The sequence below is a fragment of the Mus caroli genome, unplaced genomic scaffold (genome assembly GCF_978045245.1).
Source record: "Mus caroli unplaced genomic scaffold, Mus_caroli_1 scaffold_8, whole genome shotgun sequence".
Classification (NCBI taxonomy): domain Eukaryota; kingdom Metazoa; phylum Chordata; class Mammalia; order Rodentia; family Muridae; genus Mus; species Mus caroli.
This window is the reverse complement of record NW_028227263.1, coordinates 45,194,151-45,218,231: the sequence shown is the minus strand read 5'-3', so window position 1 is coordinate 45,218,231 and position 24,081 is coordinate 45,194,151. Positions and strand designations below refer to the sequence as shown.

At 38.2% G+C, this 24,081-nt stretch overlaps 1 protein-coding gene across 2 annotated transcripts in view; it reads left to right on the top strand.

Annotated features, from left to right (window-relative positions):
- The window catches only part of Fchsd2 (FCH and double SH3 domains 2), a 186,127-nt gene that overhangs the window by 84,099 nt on the left and 77,947 nt on the right, over positions 1-24,081 (top strand). For both annotated transcript variants that reach the window (XM_021167292.3, XM_021167291.3), the window contains exons 6-8: positions 5,897-6,030; positions 10,634-10,688; positions 12,326-12,454. In XM_021167292.3, coding sequence (XP_021022951.1) covers positions 5,897-6,030; positions 10,634-10,688; positions 12,326-12,454 — 318 coding nt within the window. The remainder of the gene's footprint in view (positions 1-5,896; positions 6,031-10,633; positions 10,689-12,325; positions 12,455-24,081) is intronic.

Below are 24,081 nucleotides of genomic sequence, written 5' to 3'. Positions count from 1 at the left end.
CTCTACACAAAGAATAAACAGGCTGAGAAAGAAATTAGGGAAACAACACCCTTCTCAATAGTCACAAATAATATAAAATATCTTGGCGTGACTCTAACTAAGGAAGTGAAAGATCTGTATAATAAAAACTTCAAGTCTCTGAAGAAAGAAATTATAGAAGATCTCAGAAGATGGAAAGATCTCCCATGCTCATGGATTGGCAGGATCAACATTGTAAAAATGGCTATCTTGCCAAAAGCAATCTACAGATTCAATGCAATCCCCATCAAAATTCCAAATCAATTCTTCAACGAATTAGAAAGTGCAATCTGCAAATTCATCTGGAATAACAAAAAACCTAGGATAGCAAAAACTCTTCTCAAGGATAAAAGAACCTCTGGTGGAATCACCATGCCGGACCTAAAGCTTTACTACAGAGCAATTGTGATAAAAACTGCATGGTACTGGTATAGTGACAAACAAATAGACCAATGGAATAGAATTGAAGACCCAGAAATGAACCCACACACCTACGGTCACTTGATCTTCGACAAGGGAGCTAAAAACATCCAGTGGAAGAAAGACAGCATTTTCAACAAATGGTGCTGGCACAACTGGTTGTTAACATGTAGAAGAATGCGAATCGATCCATTCCTATCTCCTTGTACTAAGGTCAAGTCTAAGTGGATCAAGGAACTACACATAAAACCAGAGACTCTGAAACTTATAGAGGAGAAAGTGGGGAAAAGCCTTGAAGATATGGGCACAGGGGAAAAATTCCTGAATAGAACAGTAATGGCTTGTGCTGTAAGATCGAGAATTGACAAGTGGGACCTCATGAAACTGCAAAGCTTCTGCAAGGCTAAAGATACCATCAATAAGACAAAAAAACCACCAACAGATTGGGAAAGGATCTTCACCTATCCTAAATCAGATAAGGGACTAATATCCAATATATATAAAGAACTCAAGAAGGTGGACTCCAGAAAGTCAAATAACCCCATTAAAAAATGGGGCTCAGAACTGAACAAAGAATTCTCACCTGAGGAATACTGAATGGCAGAGAAGCACCTGAAAAAATGTTCAACATCCTTAATCATCAGGGAAATGCAAATCAAAACAACCCTGAGATTCCACCTCACACCAGTCAGAATGGCTAAGATCAAAAATTCAGGTGACAGCAGATGCTGGCGAGGATGTGGAGAAAGAGGAACACTCCTCCATTGTTGGTGGGATTGCAAGCTTGTACAACCACTCTCGAAATCAGTCTGGCGGTTCCTCAGAAAATTGGACCTAGTACTACTGGAGGATCCAGCAATACCTCTCCTGGGCATATATCCAGAAGATGTCCCAACCGGTAAAAAGGACACATGCTCCACTATGTTCATAGCAGCCCTATTTATAATAGCCAGAAGCTGGAAAGAACCCAGATGTCCCTCAACAGAGGAATGGATACAGAAATTATGGTACATTTACACAATGGAGTACTACTCAGCTATTAAAAAGAATGAATTTTTGAAATTCCTAGCCAAATGGATGGACCTGGAGGGCATCATCTTGAGTGAAGTAACACAATCACAAAAGAACTCACACAATATGTATTCACTGATAAGTGGATATTAGCCCAAAACTTAGGATACCCAAGATATAAGATACAATTTGCTAAACGCATGAAACTCAAGAAGAATGAAGACCAAAGTGTGGACACTGTGCCCCTTCTTAGAATTGGGAACAAAACACCCAGGGAAGGAGTTACAGAGACAAAGTTCGTAGCTGTGATGAAAGGATGGACCATTTAGAGACTGCCGTATCCAGGGATCCTTCCCATAAGCAGCTTCTAAACGCTGACACCATTGCATACACTAGCAAGATTTTGCTGAAAGGACCCAAATATAGCTGTCTCTTGTGAGACGATGCCGGGGCCTAGCAAACACAGGAGTGGATGTTCACAGTCAGCTATTGGATGTATCACAGGGTTCCCAATGGAGAAACTAGAGGAAGTACCCAAGGAGCTAAAGGGATCTGCAACCCTATTGTCGGAACAACATGATGTACTAACCAGAACCCCGGAGCTCTTGTCTCTAGCTGCATATGTATCAATGGAAAGAGAGGCCCATTGGACTTGCAAACTTTATATGCCCCAATATAGGGGAATGCCAGGGCCAAAAGAATGGGGATGGGTGGGTAGGGAAGTGGGGGGCGCTATGGGGGACTTTTGGGATAGCATTGGAAATGTAATTGAGGAAAATATGTAATAAAAATATTAAAAATTTAAAAAAATAAAAAGAAATTACTACTTCAAAAAATAAGTAATTACTTAAGGAGATAGCATTTCAGGGATCATACAGTGTTTGGTTTCTATTTTATTTGGATTTTCAGAAATTAAAAAAAAAAAGCCTCATTCTGTATGCCAAAAATTATTTCAGTAGCCCAGAGTCAATATTAAATATTTATATGTGTCCATGTAAAGTTTTAATTTTTCTAGAACACTCATCTAATATCATTTGGCTTAAATACATTTGTGTAAGAATACCTGTGGCTTGTCTTTGCCAAAGATGATCAATTTTAGAGGAAACATGGTGGACATAGCATATGACTACTGCCAATGATTCTAGTTAGAGAAAAGTATGGTATATGTGTTTGTGTGTGTTTAGGGGTTGGGGGAAGGAAAGTATGTGATTCTATAGAAGGGGTACTGGAAGGCAGAAGAAGAGAATTTATTATAATGTCCTATTGTGCAGGAAATACTGCATTTGCAGGTGCTAGTATGTTTGCCAAGTCTAACTCAGTTACCGACAAGTTCCATCTTTTCTCAATAATATAATGTTTTAAAAGAATATAATTACTTTTGATTATTTTCTCTTCAATTATTGGAATAGTCTGAGACCTGAATCTAAACAACATTCCCAGGCAGGGAATATTTGATGAGATTGACAAATCCCTGTCCTGTGAATTACCTTTGGAGGGTCTGGGATGTCTCTGCCAAAGAGAATAGAGTTTGACAGGCAGACAAAATTCTGTTCCTTGTCCCATTGGGGTCTGGGTTGGGACTTTTTCAGGCTTGGTTTATTTCACGTACTCCTGTGTAAGTACCACAGAGTGAACACAGGGACATGTGTGTGCTAGGAAATCTTTCTACAATTGAGCCATAACCAAGTTTATTTGACTAAATATATTACTCATAATTCTACTGTATGAACATTCTAGCCACTTTTTACTACTGGACATCTTTTCTTGATTTCCATCATGTGAAACCCAGGAATCAGGCTCAGTAATTTGGGTCTACTGTATACTGGATATTATGAATAAAAACTTTGGAGGATCTGTGATGTCTCTGCCAGAGAGAATGGAGTTTGACAGGGAGACAAACTTCTGTTCCTTGTCCCATTGGGGACTGGGTTGGGACTTATCCAGGTGTAGTTCATTTCACTTACTCCTGTGGATGCTTCCCAGCTTCCCGTGCTGACAAAGCTTGAATTGCACCCTTTGTCCTTTCAGAGCATGTGGCTGCTCTGACCCTCTGGTCTCTACAAAATGTTAAAATTTATGTTTATCTTTTGGTTTGAGACAAAAATCTCACTGTATACCTCTAGCTGGCTTGTAACTTACAATTGACCAAGCTAGCCTTGATTTTGTGGCAGTTGTCTGTCTCAGCCTCCAGTTGCAGAGATTACAGGCATGCAACATGCCCCAGCTTATCTGTGGTGTTTTAAAGTTCATATTCTGGGGTCTGGAGATTTTGCTCAGTGATTAAGAATACTTGTTGCTCTTGGAGAGGATCTGGATTTGATTCACTATGTAAACCTGATGTAGTGGTTCACAACCATCCATAACTTCCAATTCCTAGAGATCTGATATCCTCTTATGACCTTCACAGACAGCAAGCATTTATAAGGTGCACATACATATAGACATGCATAAAATAAAAATAAAAATATATATCTAATATAAAAAACTTAAGTTCACGTACTTATTAAATTTTTCTCTTTTGTCTGATTTAAAAAATAATTCTTAGTGATAAAGAAGACATACTGTAATTATTAAGTTTCTGTGAATATGTATACATATAGAAACATATATACAGATATATACATAATAAGATATATACAGAAATTATAGCCAGGCAGAAGGCAGAGGCAGGCAGATTTTTGAGTTTAAGGCCAGCCTGGTCTATAGAATTCGTTACACCACAGCCAGTGCTACACAAAGAAACCCTGTCTTGAAAAACAAAAACAAAAAAGATACTATCTTGACGATAAAACCATACCCTTTTTGTGTTATTGTTGTTGCTGGTGTTTTGTTTTGTTGAGACAGTCCAGGCTGACAGGAGACTCAGTATAGCTGAGGCTCAGTTTGAACTCCTGACCCTTCTTCTGTCTGCTGGTATTATAGGCATGTGCCACCATATCCCACCCAGATGTTTTTGTTTTGATTTGATTTAGTTTTTGGTTTTTTGTTTGTTCATTTTCCAAGACAGGGTTTCTCTATGTAGCTTTGACTGTCTTGGAACTCACTTTGTAGACCAGGCTGACCTTGAACTCACAGAGATCTACCTGCTTCTTTCTCTTAAATGCTGGGATTAAAGACGTGCACCGCCATGCCCGGTTATTTTGTTTGTTTGATTTTGTTGTTGTTGTTTTGTTTTGTTTTGTTTTTCGAGACAGAGTTTCTCTGTATAGCCCTGGCTGTCCTGGAACTCACTTTGTAAACCAGGCTGGCCTCGAACTCAGAAATCTGCCTGCCTCTGCCTCCCGAGTGCAGGGATTAAAGGCGTGCACCACCATGCCCGGCCTGGTTATTTTTTATTACATGCTGACATTTGCTTATAAATCAAAACAAGGATAATAGTAACCTAAAGATTTTTGCTATTCATTTTACTTACCCATATCTTTCTTTTTATAGTAGGATGTACTTAACATCCTTGAAATGATTATAAAAGTAGCTCATTGGTAAAGTATATGCACAGTTTACAAGGCCCTCAATTTGGACTCCTCTAGCACCACATAGACATATATAAAGAATCGATTAGGACTCATATTTCCTAGCATCTTAGAATTTTTAAACTGCCACCATATCCAATATATTCTCAACTGATTTTCATAACAATATACATAGGAACATATTGTATTTTATAAATGCTGAAAATAAAGCCAAAATATTTTAAAGAGTTAGATAGTAAATAGCAGAAACAGGAATGTGAATACACTCCTTCTTAAATTCTAACTTGATGTAATTTATAAATTAATCAAGTTTAATATTTATACAGATTTATAGAAAAATGGGTACAAGTTCTTTTCATAGTAGACTTCACTTTTTTAAAAAAATATTTTATGTTCAACCATGTATATGTATGTCAGTGTGTGCACATGAGTGTAGCAAGTGTCTGCAGAAGCCTGAAGGGTGTTGGGTTCCTTGTAGCTGGAGTCATAGGTGGTTACACAGTTCAGGTGCTGAAAACAAACAAGAGTCGTACACTGAGCCATCTCTGCAGCTCCCAGAGTAGACTTCCTAATTGTCTTACCCCTAACTTCAGTCTTCTTAATGCTTAAAGCAGACTTTGTTAAGAGTGTGAAGAAATACAAAATTGATTTGTTCTTTTGCTTTTATTATCAAGATATTTGCAGTAGCATGCATCTTTTCATAGTTACTTTTCCCAGTCTTTCCTTAATGTCAGCAGCAGCATTGGGGTTATTGCTAAAAATGATGGGTAGGCAAACTGTAACACTGTTGGTACAGTGCTTGAGATGGGAGTACCAGCTGTTCACCAGATTTTAATTTGCAACTGAAGAACAATAAACTGCTGATTTTTCTCCTGATTTTCCATCCTGAAGACATATTGCACAGTCCTAAGGATGAACTCATTTTCTGTAAGCCTAAGAACTAAAATTTTAAATAATTGCATTTTTGTATTTTACAGTGTGTGGATCAGTTGACAAAGATCCAAACAGAATTACAGGAAACTGTGAAAGATTTAGTGAAAGGCAAAAAGAAGTACTTTGAGACTGAACAGATGGCTCATGCAGTAAGAGAGAAAGCTGACATCGAAGCAAAGTAAGTATTTTAGCATTTCTAAGAAAATGGCTGTGTAAATAAATGTTATCTTTGTTCATGCTTTGTTCTCTCTTAAAGAAGGTCTGGACTCGTCCTCAGGCTGTGCTGCATTCACTTAACCGCCGCGCATTCTGTGCTGATGATCACAGTTTTTCTTCTTTTGTCTGGTTTTATCTATTTTAACTTGGCAGAGTAGGGATATTTGATAATTAAATTGAGTTTTGAAAAGGAAAGAAGAGATAAATATTGGATTTACAGACTTGAGAGCTTACTGACAGCTTAAAGTTGCTATGCTGTCTGAAAATCAGGGCTTAAGAGGCCCATATTGATCATGTTGGCTCTAATTGTTAAAAACCTCTACAAGTATCACGTGTCAGTGAAGGGTCATGGGTACATCAAGTAAGCAAGGGCTGGATCCATGTAAAAACTTTTCTGAAGCACTGGGTATTTTTACATGAAATTTAGCTTGTTGTGTTTGTGTATAATAAATATATGTAAATAATAAATAATGTATATTTATTATACACATATATGTATATACACTCATATATATATATGTATATATTTACATCTTTGCTTTAGCAGTTGGTTAATTTCATTTTAAGAAATAATCATTATAGTTCTTTATTTTGACAAACAAGAAAAAAAGAAGGCCCTATAATTACTTAGTTATAGGAGATATAAATCACACGAAACAGATTTTTCCAATGACAACTTGACAGCATCTGTGCTTGGAAGAGCAACCTCATTGAGACAAGAAGTGCATTTGGTTTTTAGTCTAGTTAAGGTGGTAGCTCTGTCTTTTTCCCAGTGGCTGGGGTCCAGCCTTGCAATCTTGTTCAGGTGGTTAGTCTGAAAAGAACTGGTGCACAGGATATGAAGGAAGTGGTGAGGAGTCCCTGCTCCAAAGAGAAGAGACTGCTAGGCCTTCAGATACCTAGGATAAAGCAGTGGGCCTTTGTGTAAGCAGGAATTTTACTGGGTGGGGAGAATTAAAACATCTGCATAAAGTCTTACAAGGTGGGAGAGAGAAAAGGATTTTTTTATTTTTATTTTTTATTTTTTTTGTTTTTTTGAGACAGGGTTTCTCTGTATAGCCCTGGCTGTTCTGGAACTCACTTTGTAGACCAGGCTGGCCTCGAACTCAGAAATCCGCCTGCCTCTGCTCCTGAGTGCTGGGATTAAAGGTGTGTGCCATCATGCCCGGCTGAGAAAAGGATTTTAATTCCTTGTTCTAAACACAAGTTTTATAGTAGTTGATATTCCTTACACTGGTTAGAAAAGCCCACTAGTACTACCACCACCTGTGTTACAGAGCTGAATCCTGAAGAGCTCTGTGAGCAGGAGAACGAAGACTCATGTTCACTGTGCTGGCCTGTACGAAATCTAGGAATTTGACACTCTTCCTGAACAGCTTGGCACAGGGAATAGGATCTAACATTTTTTATATGCAAGAAATTTTTAACCATAATATTTTTATTAATCTTTTTAGAATTCTATACACATTACAATGTATTTTGATTATATTCATTCCCTCCTTTCCTCCTAGCTCTTCACACATCCATGTCCAACCTCCCATCTCTTCACAACTTCATGTCCTTTCTGCTGTTGTTGATAATCCACTGAATCCATTTATAGGTATTGGGCTATTCACTGGAGTACTGTCAGTCTTCCAGGAGCCACACTCATAAAGAAAAAAGGCTTGCTTTCATTTAGGTCTTACGCAGCCAACCACAGCTTCTCTGAGTTCATGCGTGCAGCTGCCCCACCTGTCATATCCAGGAGATTATTTCACTCTAGTACTTTATCCGCAAGAAATTTAAACAACTTCATAAGCATTTTGTAAACATTGGTGAGCTCCTAAAATTTAATTTAAATCAAAATGAATGTAAATGAATGTTCATTACATCTTATGAGGAAACACTTAATGTTTCTCTAATTACATTTTTCCTTCAATCATTTAAATTTTTTGAGTGTGCAGTTATTTCATGTGCCTCACTGATTCTGTCTTCTCACTAAGACCTGAAAGGTTTTTATTTAATTTACTATTATTATCACTTTGTGTGTAGGTATGGGTAGAAGAGAGACTCTGAAAGAGTTACAGATAGGTGTCAGCTGTCATGTGGGTGCTGGGAACTGAATCCAGGTTCTCTGCAAGTACCAGTGTTCCTCACTGTGAGCCATCTCTAGCCCTGACCTGAACGTTTTAAATTGAGAAAACCTACTCAGTCTAGTAGGCTCATGGACTCATTTTTAACCTCTCATGGAGTCTAGACCTGAGAATTCTTAGATTTGTAGAGCTAATGTGAATACATCCGGTAGCCATGATGTAAGGGGTGAAAATGAAACATTGACTGGCTTCCTAAGAGGTCTAGTTATTTCCCAGTAGAGCCTGAGAGATAGCTGACACCCAGAACTGCCTTTTTATATGGCTCAAATACAAAGCAAGACATTTAGGTCAGTATACAACTTCTCTAGAAATTAATTTAACTAAAAAGTAGTCCAGCTTCATCGTTCATTCACTTGGTGCACATTGAGTTATTATTTATTTTGGGTTTTGTGAGTATAGAGATGAGTACAATAAAGTAGGGGTTGTACTCTCAAATTTAGAGCCTATAATTAGGGCATTTATTTAAACATAAGTGTATGAATGGTTTGTTTAATCACAGTAAACTCAAAAGAAATAGAGTGTCTTAAGTCACTCAGTAACTATATACAGGAATATGAGAACCCTGTTGAAACATAAAAGATGAAGGTTAATTTTTCATAGTGATAAGAGAAGCCTTTATAGAAGCAGTGATGTTTGAACAAAGTCTTAAAGCTTAGTTTGATTTTTTTCTAAGCAGAGAATGTAATATTGGCAAGGGAGCATGAAGATTGGATTACAGTATTGATCCATGATTTCGTAGATGGTGTGTGTCTGTGTGTGTGTGTGTGTGTGTGTCTGTGTGTGTGTCTGTGTAGAGAGACCAGAAGTACTTGCTCTCTACCTTATCATCCAGATAGAGCCTCTCATTGAACCTGAAGCTCACTGATTTCACTAGGCTGCCTGGTCAGCAAACTCCAGAGATGCTCCTGTCTCTGCTTCCCCAGGATTGACATTTGAACTCAAGTCCTCACACTTGTATGGCAACCATTAACCAACTATGTCATCTCCCCAGCCCCAGACACTGCCTTTAAAAATTACATTTATGTATTCAATTATCTTGTGTGTAGGCATGTGTATGTACATGTGTTTGAACACAGGCATGCCACACTGTGCATGTGGAGGTCAGAGTATAACTCACAGGAGTCTGTTCTCTCTTTTCACTCTATGGGTCCTAGGGATTAAGTATCAGACATGGCAGCGAGCATTTCTACCTTCTGAGCCATCTGAACAGTATCCTGCCATGAACTGTCTTATTTTGTCACCAGTATTACTTCAGTACTATTCAAAGAATATGAGCAGATTAGCAAATGAAGCAGAAGCCAGAAACTTAAAGCCTTGTACTGGAAAGTCTAGGTGCATTGCGGTCTGTTTGGATAATGACTACAGAAAAAAAGAGAACTGAGAATACTCTAAACAGACTCTTTTCTTACCCTAAATAAGTACTTTCTTATCTTAAATTCTTTGGATTTTACTTATGAGTCAAAATTAATAGAAATCTGATTAATAAAAAACAAACCCCCATGAAACATAAATATGACAAGGTAGGAAATAACTGGAGTCTGGAATATCTTTTTTTCTTCTTTCATTAGAGTCTGAATATCTTAAGTTTTGTTTGTTTGTCTGTTTTGATGCTGTTAATTGAACATAGAGGTTACTACCAGGCAAGTGGTCTAGCCAAAAACTTAAATCACTTGCAGGAAGACCATACCCATCTTTTTTAAAACAGTAAAGAAGAGTTAGGGAGAATGCATGTTTGTCTCTGGTTGTCTTCTCTCTAGTTAGAACTAAGAGTCCGCTCTTGCTACTCTTCAGAGACTGACTGCTTTGTTCCTAATCCCAAGTGGTCTGAAACTGTACTTAATACTAAGGCATAGCTGCCAGCACATGCGTTGAATGAATTCTCTCATGGCAATCACCATGACACTGCAGTCAAGACAAACCTTGCAGCTTCAGAAAAATCACTGATCACAGAGTCTTGCTTGTTCACTTAGCATTTGCCTGTTGACTTTTCTCTAGTCTTAAAATATATATAACAACAACATATTTTTACTACTTATGCTTACATTATGGTTCCTTTCACAAAATTAAATGTACCAATACTGAGTGGAAAATGTCTAAAAAGCACACTCAGAATTATATAGGACAGAATTCAAGGGCCTTCTTAGTAACTTCAGAATACCTTTACAAGTTGAGGGAAACACAAGTTGGCCAGCAAACATGAATAACTTATTGCAGGGGTTGGGGTCTCCAGAGCCTGTGGATTGCGTTCTGATAGTGTTCCAGCTTGATAAATACAGATAAAGACAATAAGCATCACTCTTGGTTTTCCAGTTTTAACTTAGTTTTAGAACAGTGTCTTGAAAGGATCATTTAACATTAAGTAATTATGATGTAAGGTATTTTCACTATATAGTCTATAATCCTTTTAAATATGCTTTTCTATTTTTATTATAGGTCTAAACTTAGTCTTTTTCAATCAAGAATCAGTTTACAGAAAGCAAGTGTGAAGGTGAGTTTTGAACAGTGTATATTACAAGAAGCCTCTGGGCTTATAAATAATCTGTTGACTCTATCAAGGGTAAAGGTGGGTTACTGCTATGTTGGAAAACCACTTTAATATCAATAACCCAAGCAAGAGCTTTTCTCCCACATAGCTGGTGGATTTTACACATAGCTGGTGACACTTTGGGCACAGTTTACTTTTCAAGTCTGCTTTAAGGATAGGTTTCTTATCTTTACCTGCTTTTATATATCCTGTCGTTATTTCCTAGTTCAGAGATACAGTGCAGGGATTTTAGGAAGTGCTTACTCAAAATGGATTTCTCTCAGACATAACTCTTAGCAGTTCTTTTGGGCCAGAACGTTTTCATATGGGTCTTTGAATTGTGGAATAGCTATTAAGCAAGCTGGTGAGTCGTCTGGTGAGCTGGGGTTCAGCTCCCCAGCAGAAGGCAGGCATTTGGGACATATTAGGAATTTTTAAATAGTTTTTGGAGAGTGAGTTGGCTCAGCAGGTAAAGGCACCTTCAGCCAAGTTTGATGACCTGAGTTCAATTCCCAGACTCTACATAATGGAAAGAAAGAACCTACTTCCTGTGTGTTCTCCTCTAACAAGCATGCATGACAAGTGTTCAAACCCCTCCAATAAATAAATCAATGTTACCAAAAAAGTCAATTTAAATAAACTGTTTTCTAACTCTCTAGATTTACCAATGTTTTGGAAGGTAATATATTTAATTTCAAATCCTTTATTTTCACACCTGAATAAAATGAGCAAAATATTTTGAGATTCTATAAAAATTTCAGAAATATGTTAAATATAATTAAGATACTTTAACTGTTATATAGGGTTACCTAGATGTGACTGGAACTATGTACCCATGAGCTTGCAACTGTATGGATGCCAGAACAAGACCAGCACATATTGACTGCACAGTTGACATGTCAACACAGACAAGGAAAATTTCACTTGGTCTCACCCTTAGATAAAGAGCTACAGGTCTTCAGTGCTTCTAAGAAAGGGAGACTCCATTTCTTCCAGGGATAAGTTTTCATGTAGGTTATCCAATCCCAAGTGGTTAGCCTTGGACCCACAAACTTACAAGCAAATCTGAATGTATTCATTTGGTTATAAATACATGTGTGATATATGTGTGTGTGTATTTTACACACATATACACATATAACACATATATGCATACATGTACATATGTATACAATTTGGGAGGTGACATGGTGGGGAGGGGGCATGCAGGAATGGTATAGATCCCATGCTATGTATATAATTTTTTAAAAATTACAAAAATTATTTTAAAATATTCTTCTATATATAGTTATATTTCATTTCTTAGTAATAATGAGTACTTTTTATATTCATATTTTTTCTACTTGGTTCTTTACTTTTGGTGAGACATAATTCATTAATTACCAGTACTAGTTACCAGTACCCACCCCATTCATTCTTGTCAGGGTCTTGTTTATGTAGTTCAGTCTAGGCTCAGACTCAGTCTAAGATCTTCCTGCCTCAGCCTGCCAGAGCTGGGTTTACAAACATGTCCCACTGTCCTCCTGAGAGTAGTAGTCATACATGTTTTGCAGTGTAATGTCAGTTGCACTAATATTTTGTTTTTGTTTACTGTGTTGTAGTTAAAAGCCCGGCGATCTGAATGTAATACCAAAGCTACCCATGCAAGGAATGATTACCTTCTGACGCTAGCAGCAGCAAACGCACATCAGGACCGCTACTATCAAACAGACTTAGTTAACATCATGAAGGTAACACCATGAATATTTGTGATAATTTTGCTTCATTAAGAATGTAGCTTGTTGCCAGGCGTGGTGGCACATGCCTTTAATCCCAGCACTCGGGAGGCAGAGGCAGGCGGATTTCTGAGTTCGAGACCAGCCTGGTCTACAAAGTGAGTGCCAGGATAGCCAGGGCTACACAGAGAAACCCTGTCTCGAAAAACCAAAAAAAAAAAAAAAAAAAAAAAAGAACGTAGCTTATGAACTAGGTATCAGGCATGAGAGACTGAGTTATAGCACTGTGGTTATCTTGTATATTATTGGCATGTACTTACTATTATTTGATTGATTTAGTAACCTTGAACTGATTTTTAGTGTAAGAAAAATGTTTAGAACTGGCATTAAAGCTTAGCAATTGCCTATTGTGTGTGTGAGGCCTAAGGTTGATCCACTACACCACAGAAAGAAAGGAAAAAAATGTTTAAACTCAAATCACAGTAAACAATTGTATTAAATTTAGCAGTTATTGATTTGCAAGGTAGAAGATGGGTGTATAAGAGCTGAGGTAATAATAACTCATGGGTTGATGGCTTTTGAATGATTTCCTGAAAGTAGAGTCAGTGAAGTAAAAATATTGAAGCTATGTAGAACTTTTGAATGCCTTCTGAGCTACCAGAAAAAGGCTGATAGTTCAGAATATATTTTTGTTTGATTATATTCTTATTTTCTGAAAATTATTTTTATAAAATAAGTAAGTTTTATAAAATAATACCTTTATAAATAATTGTTTTATGAGAAGATACATTTTATGGTCTACCTGTTAAATAAACTGAATTTTGTTTTTGTTTGTTTGTTTGATTGGTTTTGGTTTTTTGAGGAAGGGTCTTGCTACATAGCCCAGGCTGTCCTGAAACTCACTATGTAGACCAGGCTGTCCTTTAACTCATGGATCCACCTGCCTCTGCCTCCCAAGTGTTGTGATTAAAGGCATGCACCACCATGCCCAGCAAACAGAATTCTTTATTAATCATAATTTTAACTATCAACTATGTTTTCTATTATTTTTAATTTAGATTTAATTTTTTCATAATTTTATCTTAAAATTATATATTGCTATGTGATTTGTGGTATCAGACAAACAAAAGAAAATATCTAGTAGTTATTTGAAGATGTGTGTACTCTTGAGTATTCCTGTGCAGTGTAGCTAGATTGGACTATACTTGTGTCCCCAAACTCCATTTCAGTTGTTCTCCAACTGTGCTATCCATATTTTTCACTTTGACTGTGAAGGAAAGGGAACAGAAGAGCAGAGAAACATTTAAACCTAATGCCCACTTTGAGTTACATTTCATTTTCTTCTTTTCTTTCCTCAGGAACTCAAACATTAAATTATTTTTTCTTTTGTATTTTAAACATACCCTTTTCAGATGTATAATTCTTACATTGTTTTTGTTTGTGATTTCTTTTGAGTCAGGGTTTCTCTGTGTAGTCCTGGTTGTTCTGAACTCACTCTGTAGACCAGGCTGGCCTAGTACTCAGAGATCTTCCTGCATTTGCCTCGTGAGTGCTGGAATTAAAGGCATGCACCGCCCCCCCCCCCCCACCACCACCACCCCCACCTGGCCTCGGTTGAAGGATTCTTATGACTGTGCAGCAAATCCTGCTATGTTGAATTGTTTGCTAAGAGATCAGCAGTTAAGAGTGGGGCTGCAGTTGGCACAGGCCTTCTTTCCTCTAGCTCTGGGAAAGAGATCAACTTTGTCCATAAACAAGTTCATTCTTTGAAAGTAGAGGCACTGCACTTCCTGGGAGCTTCAGGGGAAAACAGGTGTTGGAGGAAGTCACTGAACTAAAAAATAACATATTGCAATTTTTTTCTGATTTGTTTATTGATTAGAATTCCCTTTCCATCCCAACTATCTTGTGACTGCAGGCGATCAGAATGCAAGTTATAATAATGAGAGCAGCCTGATGAGAGTTCTGCTTACCCTCCTCCAAAATGTATTAGAGCCGGACTTTCAGCTGTTTTAGGCCCTACAAGGTGTTAAATAGTGCTACAAACTTACAAGGGCCAACTGCAAACTCCTAATGTGGTTTCTCTAGAGAATACTATTTGCAGTTTCAGACAATGTGTTTGTTGAGGATAAGTCTTTAGTATAGGTTGTAATTAAAAGTAGTGAGTCCATATATCCTATATGTATCTACTGTTAGACCAGACTGGATAACTACAAATTGAATTATTTTTTTATTTGAAATGCTTGGTATCAGAAGTGCTTCAGAATTTGGAGTATTTTGGATTTCAGATAATTGAATCAGGGATTTTACACTCAACCTGAATATATCTTCCCCTGTGTATATTTTTAAAAACTGGAGTTAATGGGCTTGATCAGCCATCTGATGATTAGTTATCCTTGAGCTTAACTTTGAAGTCTCCATATGTATTTTATCAACATTAAGTAGATTGTTTGCTAAGGCAGGGAACTGCTTCAAATGAAGATGGGATTCTTTTGTTGTTGTTGTTCTTTTTAAATGCTATGTATTGATTTTTCCAGGTGTGGTAGTTTGTGCATGTCTTTAATCCCATCCTGATCTATATAGCAAGTTCTAGGAGAACTAGGCCTATAAAGGTAGACCCTGTCTCAATAAAAAATAAAAAACAAACAAACAAAGAAACAAAACCCCCATTTTCTTCCTCATGCTAATTCTATGACCTGCATAATTGGAAAACTCAAACTAATCATGTTTTTAGCTACCAATAAATTTCTATCACTGAATTCACAGTAGTACTTATACACTGATTTGGAGGTGAAATGTCTCTTTTTTTTGTAAATGTTGATTATATGGTCCCAGTTAGGATCTGGAGTTGTGTGGGTTTTGGTGTGTGTGTGTGTGTGTGTGTGTGTGTGTGTGTGTGTGTGTAGTAAGACAGGGATGGTGTTATATAACTGTAATTCCAGCACTTGAGAGGCCAAGTCAGGAGGTTCCCAAGTTTGAAGCCATCCTTGTATATATATATAGTGAGTTCAAGGCCAACCTGAGCTACACATACTGAATCTACAAAACCATAACCAAACAAGCACAAATGTGTGAATGGGTGCCTTAGAAACAGGGGATTTATTCATTTACTTAGTCATATGCAATTAATAGTCATAGTGTGGTAGCTACTGATCTAAATTGTGGAAGAAGCAAAGGCAAGTGGGACACTTTTCATTCAATCTTAAAGATCTTAATCCTTAGGCTAGAAAAAGGGCTTAACAGTTAAGGTCACTTGCTTCTCTTCTGGGTTTGGTTACCTACAGTGACTCATAGCTGCCTATGACTTCAATTCCAGAGTACTCAGTGCGCTCTTCTGGTACTTGCAAATCCCTGCATGCATTTTGTGCATGTACAGGCAAACAAGTGCATGTTCACATAAACATGAATAAAATAATGTCTTTTTTTTTTTTTTTTTTGGTTTTTCGAGACAGGGTTTCTCTGTGTAGCCCTGGCTGTCCTGGCACTCACTTTGTAGACCAGGCTGGCCTCGAACTCAGAAATCCGCCTGCCTCTGCCTCCCGAGTGCTGGGATTAAAGGCGTGCGCCACCACGCCCGGCTGAACAATGTCTTTTTTAAAAAAAGATCTTAATCAGTGGGTGCCACTACAATGAGCAGATATGTGACAGGGAAGTGGGAGATAGGGAGTACCCAGTGGAGAGATGGAAGGAAGAGCAAAGCTGAGCATTGTGTGCACTATGGAGAGAGGTGGAACTGAGGATAGATGGTGGTGAAGAGCAGGCAGATATAAGGAGTGAAGCCATGGAGAGGTCCAGCCAGGCTGCTGCCATGTTTGTATCCACGCCCCTACGATAGCCACAGCCTGTGCTAATATCTGTGTTCTATGTGGCCGTCTGGATGTCAGTGGTCTGGGCTGCTGCCTGAGACCATGTTGATGTCCATGGTTGTAATGCAGGGGATGGAGGATAACACTGATCTGAACGGCTGCCACCTGAGGCCATGGTGACATCCTGGCCCAGGCTGCCACTGAGGGCTGTGTCTGGCTCTGTGGTCCTGTTGCAGCTGGGGTCTATGTTGATGTCCATGGTCTGAATTACCACCCAAGGCCATGCAGATGTCAGTGGTCTGGGCTGCCATCTGAGATCACGTGAATGTCTGACACCTGTGTTGCTGCCAGGGAACATAATGATCTGAGTGGCCTGTGCTGCCACCTGAGGCCATGATGACATCTGGGCCCATGTTGCCACTGCGGGCCATGTCTGGGTATGTGATCCTGATGCAAAAAGAGACTGACTGTGTTGATGTCTGAGGCCCATGTTACCACCAAAGGCAGTACAAATGTCCCTGGTCTGAGGTGCTGCTTAAGGTCATGTTGTGGTCTGAGCACTGTTCTGAGCTGGACCTGACTTTCGCAGGTCACCACACTCAGGAGCTGGCCCTGGTGGCACAGGTGCAGGAGAGTGGATTAAGCTGATCCTGGGCTCTGAGTTGGCCTACTCCAATATCCATCTCATCTATGAACTGCTGGAGTGCATGAAGGGCTGGTTCTGCAGATCCAAAGCTGCAGGACTTCCATGACAGGGCAACAACAGGGTAACTGAGAGGAGTTCTAGTGAGGATCCAGTATTGATAATGTAGTAGAAATTAGTTTTTTCAATCCAGACCAAAGACTTATTGCAATAATCATTTGCAAATAAAGCTGTTTGGACAAAGAATATACTGTGTGACACATGACATACCACAGCTTCCATGGAAAGACTTTTTCCCCCTATTTTTACCTTTGACTTTTTTTGGTGGAAGTTGCGGGGGGCGGGGGGGGAGGGGATGAATGGGATTGTGGGATGCATGATGTAAAATTCACAAAGAATCAGTAAAAAGTCTTTTTAAATGCTTTACTTTCTAATATTTTTTCCTAATATTGAAATTTACTTTCTAATATTTTTCCTAATACTAAAGTGCTTGTTTAATTGATCATATATAAAAGGTTCAGTGAGGTGTGGTTAATATATAGCAAAGAAGTAAATCCAAGTCTCTGATATCATAGCAGGTATTATTGTCTAGTAACCTTCTGTGTTTTTTTCCCCCGTGCTTTAGAATCTCCTTAATAGTAAGAGTTACTATAATAAATAGTATTACTATTATAAACAGTAGCGTGCTGTGAATGTCCTGGTTTCTGAGCAAACTGTAAACTAAAATGATCAAACATCCCATGTTAATTACTCTGTAGAATAAGGTCATGTTGATATGTAACTATTTAGATGTGTTCTTGGGGAATAGTTTTATTCCTTATGCCAGTACTGATGAGAACAGCTTCTGCACATCTCACTCTGGATCTGTGGAACATTGAGCAGGGTGGGCGGGTGCTTGCTTGCTTGCTTGGTTTGTTTGTTTTTAACTTTAATTAAACTAAAAAAAACCCTATTGATAGACTCTGGAAATTAGATCACTGATCTCATCTTATCTACAGAAAGCAGCTCAGTTGGCTGAGAGGTGAGGCAGCTTGCCCCCTTTTGTGTTCCTTTTTATAGCATGTTCTTATGCAATATACATACTCTTTTTTTTTTCTTTTTAGAAGCTTGAGGAGTATTTTCTTTGTGGTTTGGGTGAAGAGGAAGTGGATCAGAGTAGAAAGTATAACAAATATTGACCTAGTAGAAGACTTTAAAAGTTTAATAATCTTGAAGTTTTATTTTTAAAATATGTTGATCTCCAGTAAAAGTTAAATAGATGTGTCCTGGTTGGTAATTGGGCAAAAGAATAAAAGATAAGCAACTTTTTAAAAAAAGATTTATTTATTTTATTTATATGAGTACACTGTAGCTGTCTTCAGACACACCAGAAGAAGGCATTGGATCCCATTACAGATGGTTGTGAGCCACCATGTGGTTGCTGGGAATTAAACTCAGGACCTCTGGAAGAGCAGTCAGTGCTCTTAACCACTGAGCCATCTCTTCAGCCCCAACTTTTTATTCTGTGAGGCAAGTTCTCATGTGGTACAAACCAGTATGTAAATAAGTCACGCATTGATTCCTTCTCCCAAGAGCTGGGATTATAGGTCTGCACTACCACATCCTGCTGCATACTGTTTTGCTGCTATTGTTTGTCAAATGAAGAGGGAAAGCATTGGTGTTCCCTCCCTTTTCTTGTTCACCATCAACCCAGAAGTCTTTCTCACTTATTTTAGTTATAGTCCTGATGTCTGTGCTGTAGCTGTTGTCTACTTATGTTAGTTAGCTTCATGAATTAGCATGAAAATCATGTTTGTTCACTGATGACTTAGCATGAAACCCTCCAGATCTCAACCTGGCTCTCTGCCTCTCCTGCCTTACATCCTCTTTCTTGAAAGATGAATTATTGTGCCCAGTTTCTTACTTTTTATTATTCTCAAATCTGCAGTCTTGCCCTTGTCCTTTTCCACATGTTTCTTTCTCTTTGGTCAAAATTTCCCAAAGTGGAAGCAAGTCCCATAATTCCCTTCAACAATCCATTTTAGATTTCATTTGACAGGTATTGCTAATGTAGATTGTAAAGCTCTAACACTATATCCTCAGATTGATAGTCCTTAGGTGAATGGGACAGTTGATTAGAAACAAATGTGAATATGCTTTTCAGTCACCATAGCCACGTTTCAAGCACTCAGAAGCCACATGTGGCTACTGTGCTGGGAAGTGTAGACATAGTGCTTGTCCGCCATCTTAATGTTCTGTTAGTTTCTTCCCATTGCCACTGGATCTGTCTTTGTTGCTCTGGTTTGATTCTCTTGCCGTGTTAAAACATAACCAAAATCAACCTGAGGAAGAAAGGATTTATTAGGCTTATATTTCCAGGTCATCATTGAGGAAAATAGGGCAGAAACTCAAAGTAGAACCCATGGGAGGAGCACTTGCTGCCTGGGTGTCTGACTCCCTGCACAGACTAGTCCAATGTAGACAATCTCTCAATTGAGGCTCCTTTAGATGACTCCAGGCTGTGTCAGGTTGACAGCTGAAGCTAACTAGGACAGTCATCAACCTTGCTGACCATTTTTCTACAACCACATCCATGATTATATTCAGTTACTTATTAGTTCACTATGTCTTTTTTGTATTCTAGAGTTTTAGTTAGACCTTATAATAAAATGGCTTCCTTGTTATGGTTTAACCATTGACAAATCACAAACAGATGACTGTTACAGTGGTACACAAAAAATTTTATTGCCAGAAATAAATGTTGGATTGAATTTGGCACATAGTCCTTAGTTTTCAAGCTTTGATATAGAACTTTTAAAATATGATGTAATATTCTAACTCTAGGAATGATCTCAAAGAGTAATACACATGGTTTAATGGCTTCAAAAATGAAATACTGCTAGTACAATGGAATCCTATGTGATTCCTCCAGAATATCTCCTTCTTGTCTATTTTACTATTCTGACAGCACAATATGGTCTTTGATGGCTCTGTCTGTCTATCTGTCTATCTATCTATCTATCTATCTTGTTTTTTATTATTATTATTAGGTATTTATTTCATTTACATTTCCAATGCTATCCCATAAGTCCCCCACACCCTCCCACATCCACTCCCCCACCCACCCACTCCCACCTCTTGGCCCTGGCGTTCCCCTGTACTGAGGCATATAAGGTCTGCACGACCAATAAGCCTCTCTTTCCGCTGATGGCCGACCAGGCCATCTTCTGATACATATGCAGCTAGAGACAGGAGCTCTGGGGGGGGGGGGTACTGGTTAGTTCATATTGTTGTTCCACCTATAGGGTTGCAGATCCCCCCAGCTCCCTGGGTACTTCCTCCAGCTCCTCCAATGAGGGCCCTGTGATCCATCCAATAGCTGACTGTGAGCATCCACTTCTGTGTTTGCTAGGCCCGGGCATAGTCTCACAAGAGACAGCTATATATCAGGGTCCTTTCAGCAAAATCTTGCTAGTGTATGCAATGGTGTCAGTGTTTGTAGGCTGATTATGGGATGGGTCCCCGGGTATGGCAGTCTATCTATCTTGTTTGAAACAGAATCTCACATATAGTCCTGGGTGGCCTGGAACTTGCTATGTAGACTGTTGGCCTGTAACTCACAAAAGATTTGCCTACCCATGCCTCCTGAAAGTACTAAAGGGAAGTGTTTCTACCACCAGATTACTTTGTAAATAGAACTTAAAGTGCAAATCAGAACATGTAATCTGTTCCCTATCCTCCAGGAGTCTGAATAAGAGGCACAGAGCAGAGAATGCATAAAACTGTAAGAGTAGTATGTAGAGTGGTAGGAGTGTAGGGATAGTGCTAGTCTGGAAGCTACCAGGCTGGGATTTGATCACCAACTTCCCAAACCCAAGACAGAAAAGCAAGCCATTAGGAGTGAACTTTAAAGAAATCAGTTCTTTTTCAGATCAGTTTTTAAGTGTACAGGTAACATACCAAAAATGAATCTATTTTTAATATACAGGGGCCTTGGTTTAGCAGCTGTGTATTACTACATAACTATCATAATCACAGCTAATAGATTATTTTTGTCTTCCTTTGTTAATTTATTTGGTTCCTATTAGAATGTAGTACATTTTTACATTCATCATTATCATTTCATAGTTTCATAAGTCAGAAGTCCAGGTGGACTTAGCTGGGTTTTATGCCTCTGGCCTCACAAGAATTAAGGTGTTGTCTGAGCTCTGTTATCTGGATATTCTAGGAAATAATCTGTTTCCAAGGCCCTTCATATTGACTGAGTCCTACTCTCCCATGATTGGGTTGATTTCTTATTTTCTTGGTGGCTGGGTAATTCTCATCTGTTAGAGTTTGCTGTTATATCCTTTATATAGACTACCTCATTAATAAACCAGCAGTATAGATTCCATGTATGAGTTCCTGTTGTGTGTCTCTGACTAAAGAAAGCACTCTGTCTTCTCTGCTCTAACATCACATTCTTCAGCCTCATCTATGCTCACAGGCACTCAATCATTTCATGATACCTGTATTGGCGATCTTGCACATATTTTGTTAAGTTTATTCCCAAGTTATATCATTCATTGTTATAACAGCTGTTAGGTTTTAGTCTTTTCTTTCAATATATTTTGCTAATGTTTGGAATAAAATTAATTTTTTTAGTTATTGATCTGTCCTAGTTACCATGCTGCTCTGTGACTGTAACAAATCACTGCAGCTTAGTGGCCTGAAACAGTAACACCATCTATTTTGCTGTCACATCTGCACTTTGGTTAGAATTCAATAGGTAGAACTTATCTCTGCACCACCCCCATATCAGTGTGGGTTCAAAGGATAACAGCTGAATCTGGGGGCTTGCTTACATACAAACTTGGTGGTTGGTGCTGCCTTAGGGCTAAGATTTCCATGGCTGTCAAGTAGAGCCTCTGCTCATGGCTTCCTTTTGTCTCTTAGGATTTCTTACAATATTATGGTTGGTTTTCAGGGACAAATTGTAGGGGGAGAGAGAATAGAAGCAGATATCAGGCAAAGCCAAGATCACATTTTATGAGAATCTCAAAGTTTATGCAGTCTCTCTGATACATTGCTCTTATTGAAGCAGTTCCAAAATTTGGCCCAGTATCCAGTAGTGTTAAAGGAACAAATTTTACTTTAATGGAGTCTGGTGGTGCTAGTGAAGTACATATATAAACAGAAATGTGGCTGTGGCCATTTTTGACAAATGTAGTCAGCCATATGATCTTATATCTTGTATTCTTTCTTTTCTTTTTCTGTTGACTTTCTAATGGTGTTTATTTGTTTAGTAACTCTTGTGTGGGCTACAGTTTTCAATGATCATGTTGAATTAAATAAAAATAATTTTATATTAAATAAAGAATTTTTTTCTAACTTATATTTTTTTCTTGTTTTATTGCACTGGTTAGGATGCTCAGTATAATGGTAAATACAACTACTGAATGAACATGTTAATAGTAGGTGTTTATGAAATCAAGAAAACTAACTTTTAAAAAATTGTAGTAAAATATACATAACATAAAACTTCTTGTTTAAGCCCGTTCAGATTGTGTTCATTATTATGAAACTATTAGAACCATCTAACCCCAGGACTTTTTCCCTAACCTAAACTCTAGCCACTGGTCAGTAACTTCTAACTCTTCTTTCACTAATTCTTGCCTGTTATTTTTTTGTCTGGATAAATTTGACTATTCTAATGAGCTCATATAAGTGAAAAATTTTATACACACACACACAGTAGTCAAATGCTTGCCTCGCATGCTTGAGGCTCTGTGTTTAATCCTCTTACTACCTCATAAAAGAGAGACAGAGGTCCCTTCATGCTGTAGTTTGTCTCCGTTTTATTTATTTATTTATTTATTTATTTATTTATTTATTTATTTATTTATTATTTTTTATTTTTCTGGTTTTTCAAGACCGGGTTTCTCTGTGTAGCCCTGGCTGTCCTGGAACTCACTCTGTAGACCAGGCTAACTTCAAACTCAGAGATTTACCTGCTTCTTCCTCATGAGTACCGGGATTAGAAGGCATGCACCACCACCATACAGCTAATGGTAACAACTTTAAATGAAGGAAGAGTCAATTCAAAGGCAAGAATTGATGAGTGTATGTTATTAGTTGGCAATAGTAGAATAAAAACTTGTTTTGTTTTGTTTTTCAAGACAGGGTTTCTCTCTGCATGGCCCTGGCTGTCATGGAACTCACTCTAGACCAGGGTGACTTCAAACTAAGAAATCCCTCTACCTGTGCCTTTGAAGTGCAGGGATTAAAGATGTGAGCCACTATAGTGACTCTCCACAGCTTATACCAGTGGTTCTCAACCTTTTTCTTGATTGTTCTAGAATTGCTTTTTGTTCTTAAAATTTATTGAAACTTAAGCTTTTGTTGATGTGGGCTGTAATTACTATGTTAGAAATTCAAACTGAGAAACTTTGAGACAGCAGAATGTCCAAGAACCGATTTCTCTAACTATCAGAGGCATTGAATCATCCATATTATCCATCCTCTGAGAACTCTACATGCTTCTGGAGGGAATAAGAGTAGAAAGGCACTGGGCAGTGGTGGCGTACACCTTTAATCCCAGCACTTGGGAGGCAGAGGCAGGTGGATTTCTGAGTTCAAGGACAGCCTGGTCTACGAAGTGAATTCCAGGACAGCCAGGGCTATATAGAGAAACCCTGTCTTGAAGGAAAAAAAAAAAAAAAAAAGTAGAAAGGCTAATAATGTCTTAGTGCTTCTAGAAAAACAATTGTGACCTCAAGGGTGCCTTAAAAGAGCCTTCAATATCTTTCCTGTGCTCCCTTGAATCCCACCTTGAGAACATCTACCATCTACCAAATAAATAACCTTATTGCTACCTTCAGTTGGAAGAATTGCCAGAATAAAGTTGAAGACCTCATTCGTTATGTAAGTGGAGTTGTAGAGGTTTGGGAACATTAGTAGTGAACTGTTCTTGTCAGAGGTACAGCTTCTTCCCATGGAGTGAGGAAACCACTCTTACAAATGGAGTGGAGACAGAGAGTAAAAAAGGACAAATGACACACTCTTCATTTCGCACAATAAACTGATTTGATTGACACTGAACCAACATTTATAATTTATTACCTAAGTTGTATACTTATACAATATGCTTGACTGCTTATGACATATTAACTATAAACAAAAATTATGTAATTTAGAGAGTTTTACTTAGTGTGTTGGATTTAATAACTTGTTTG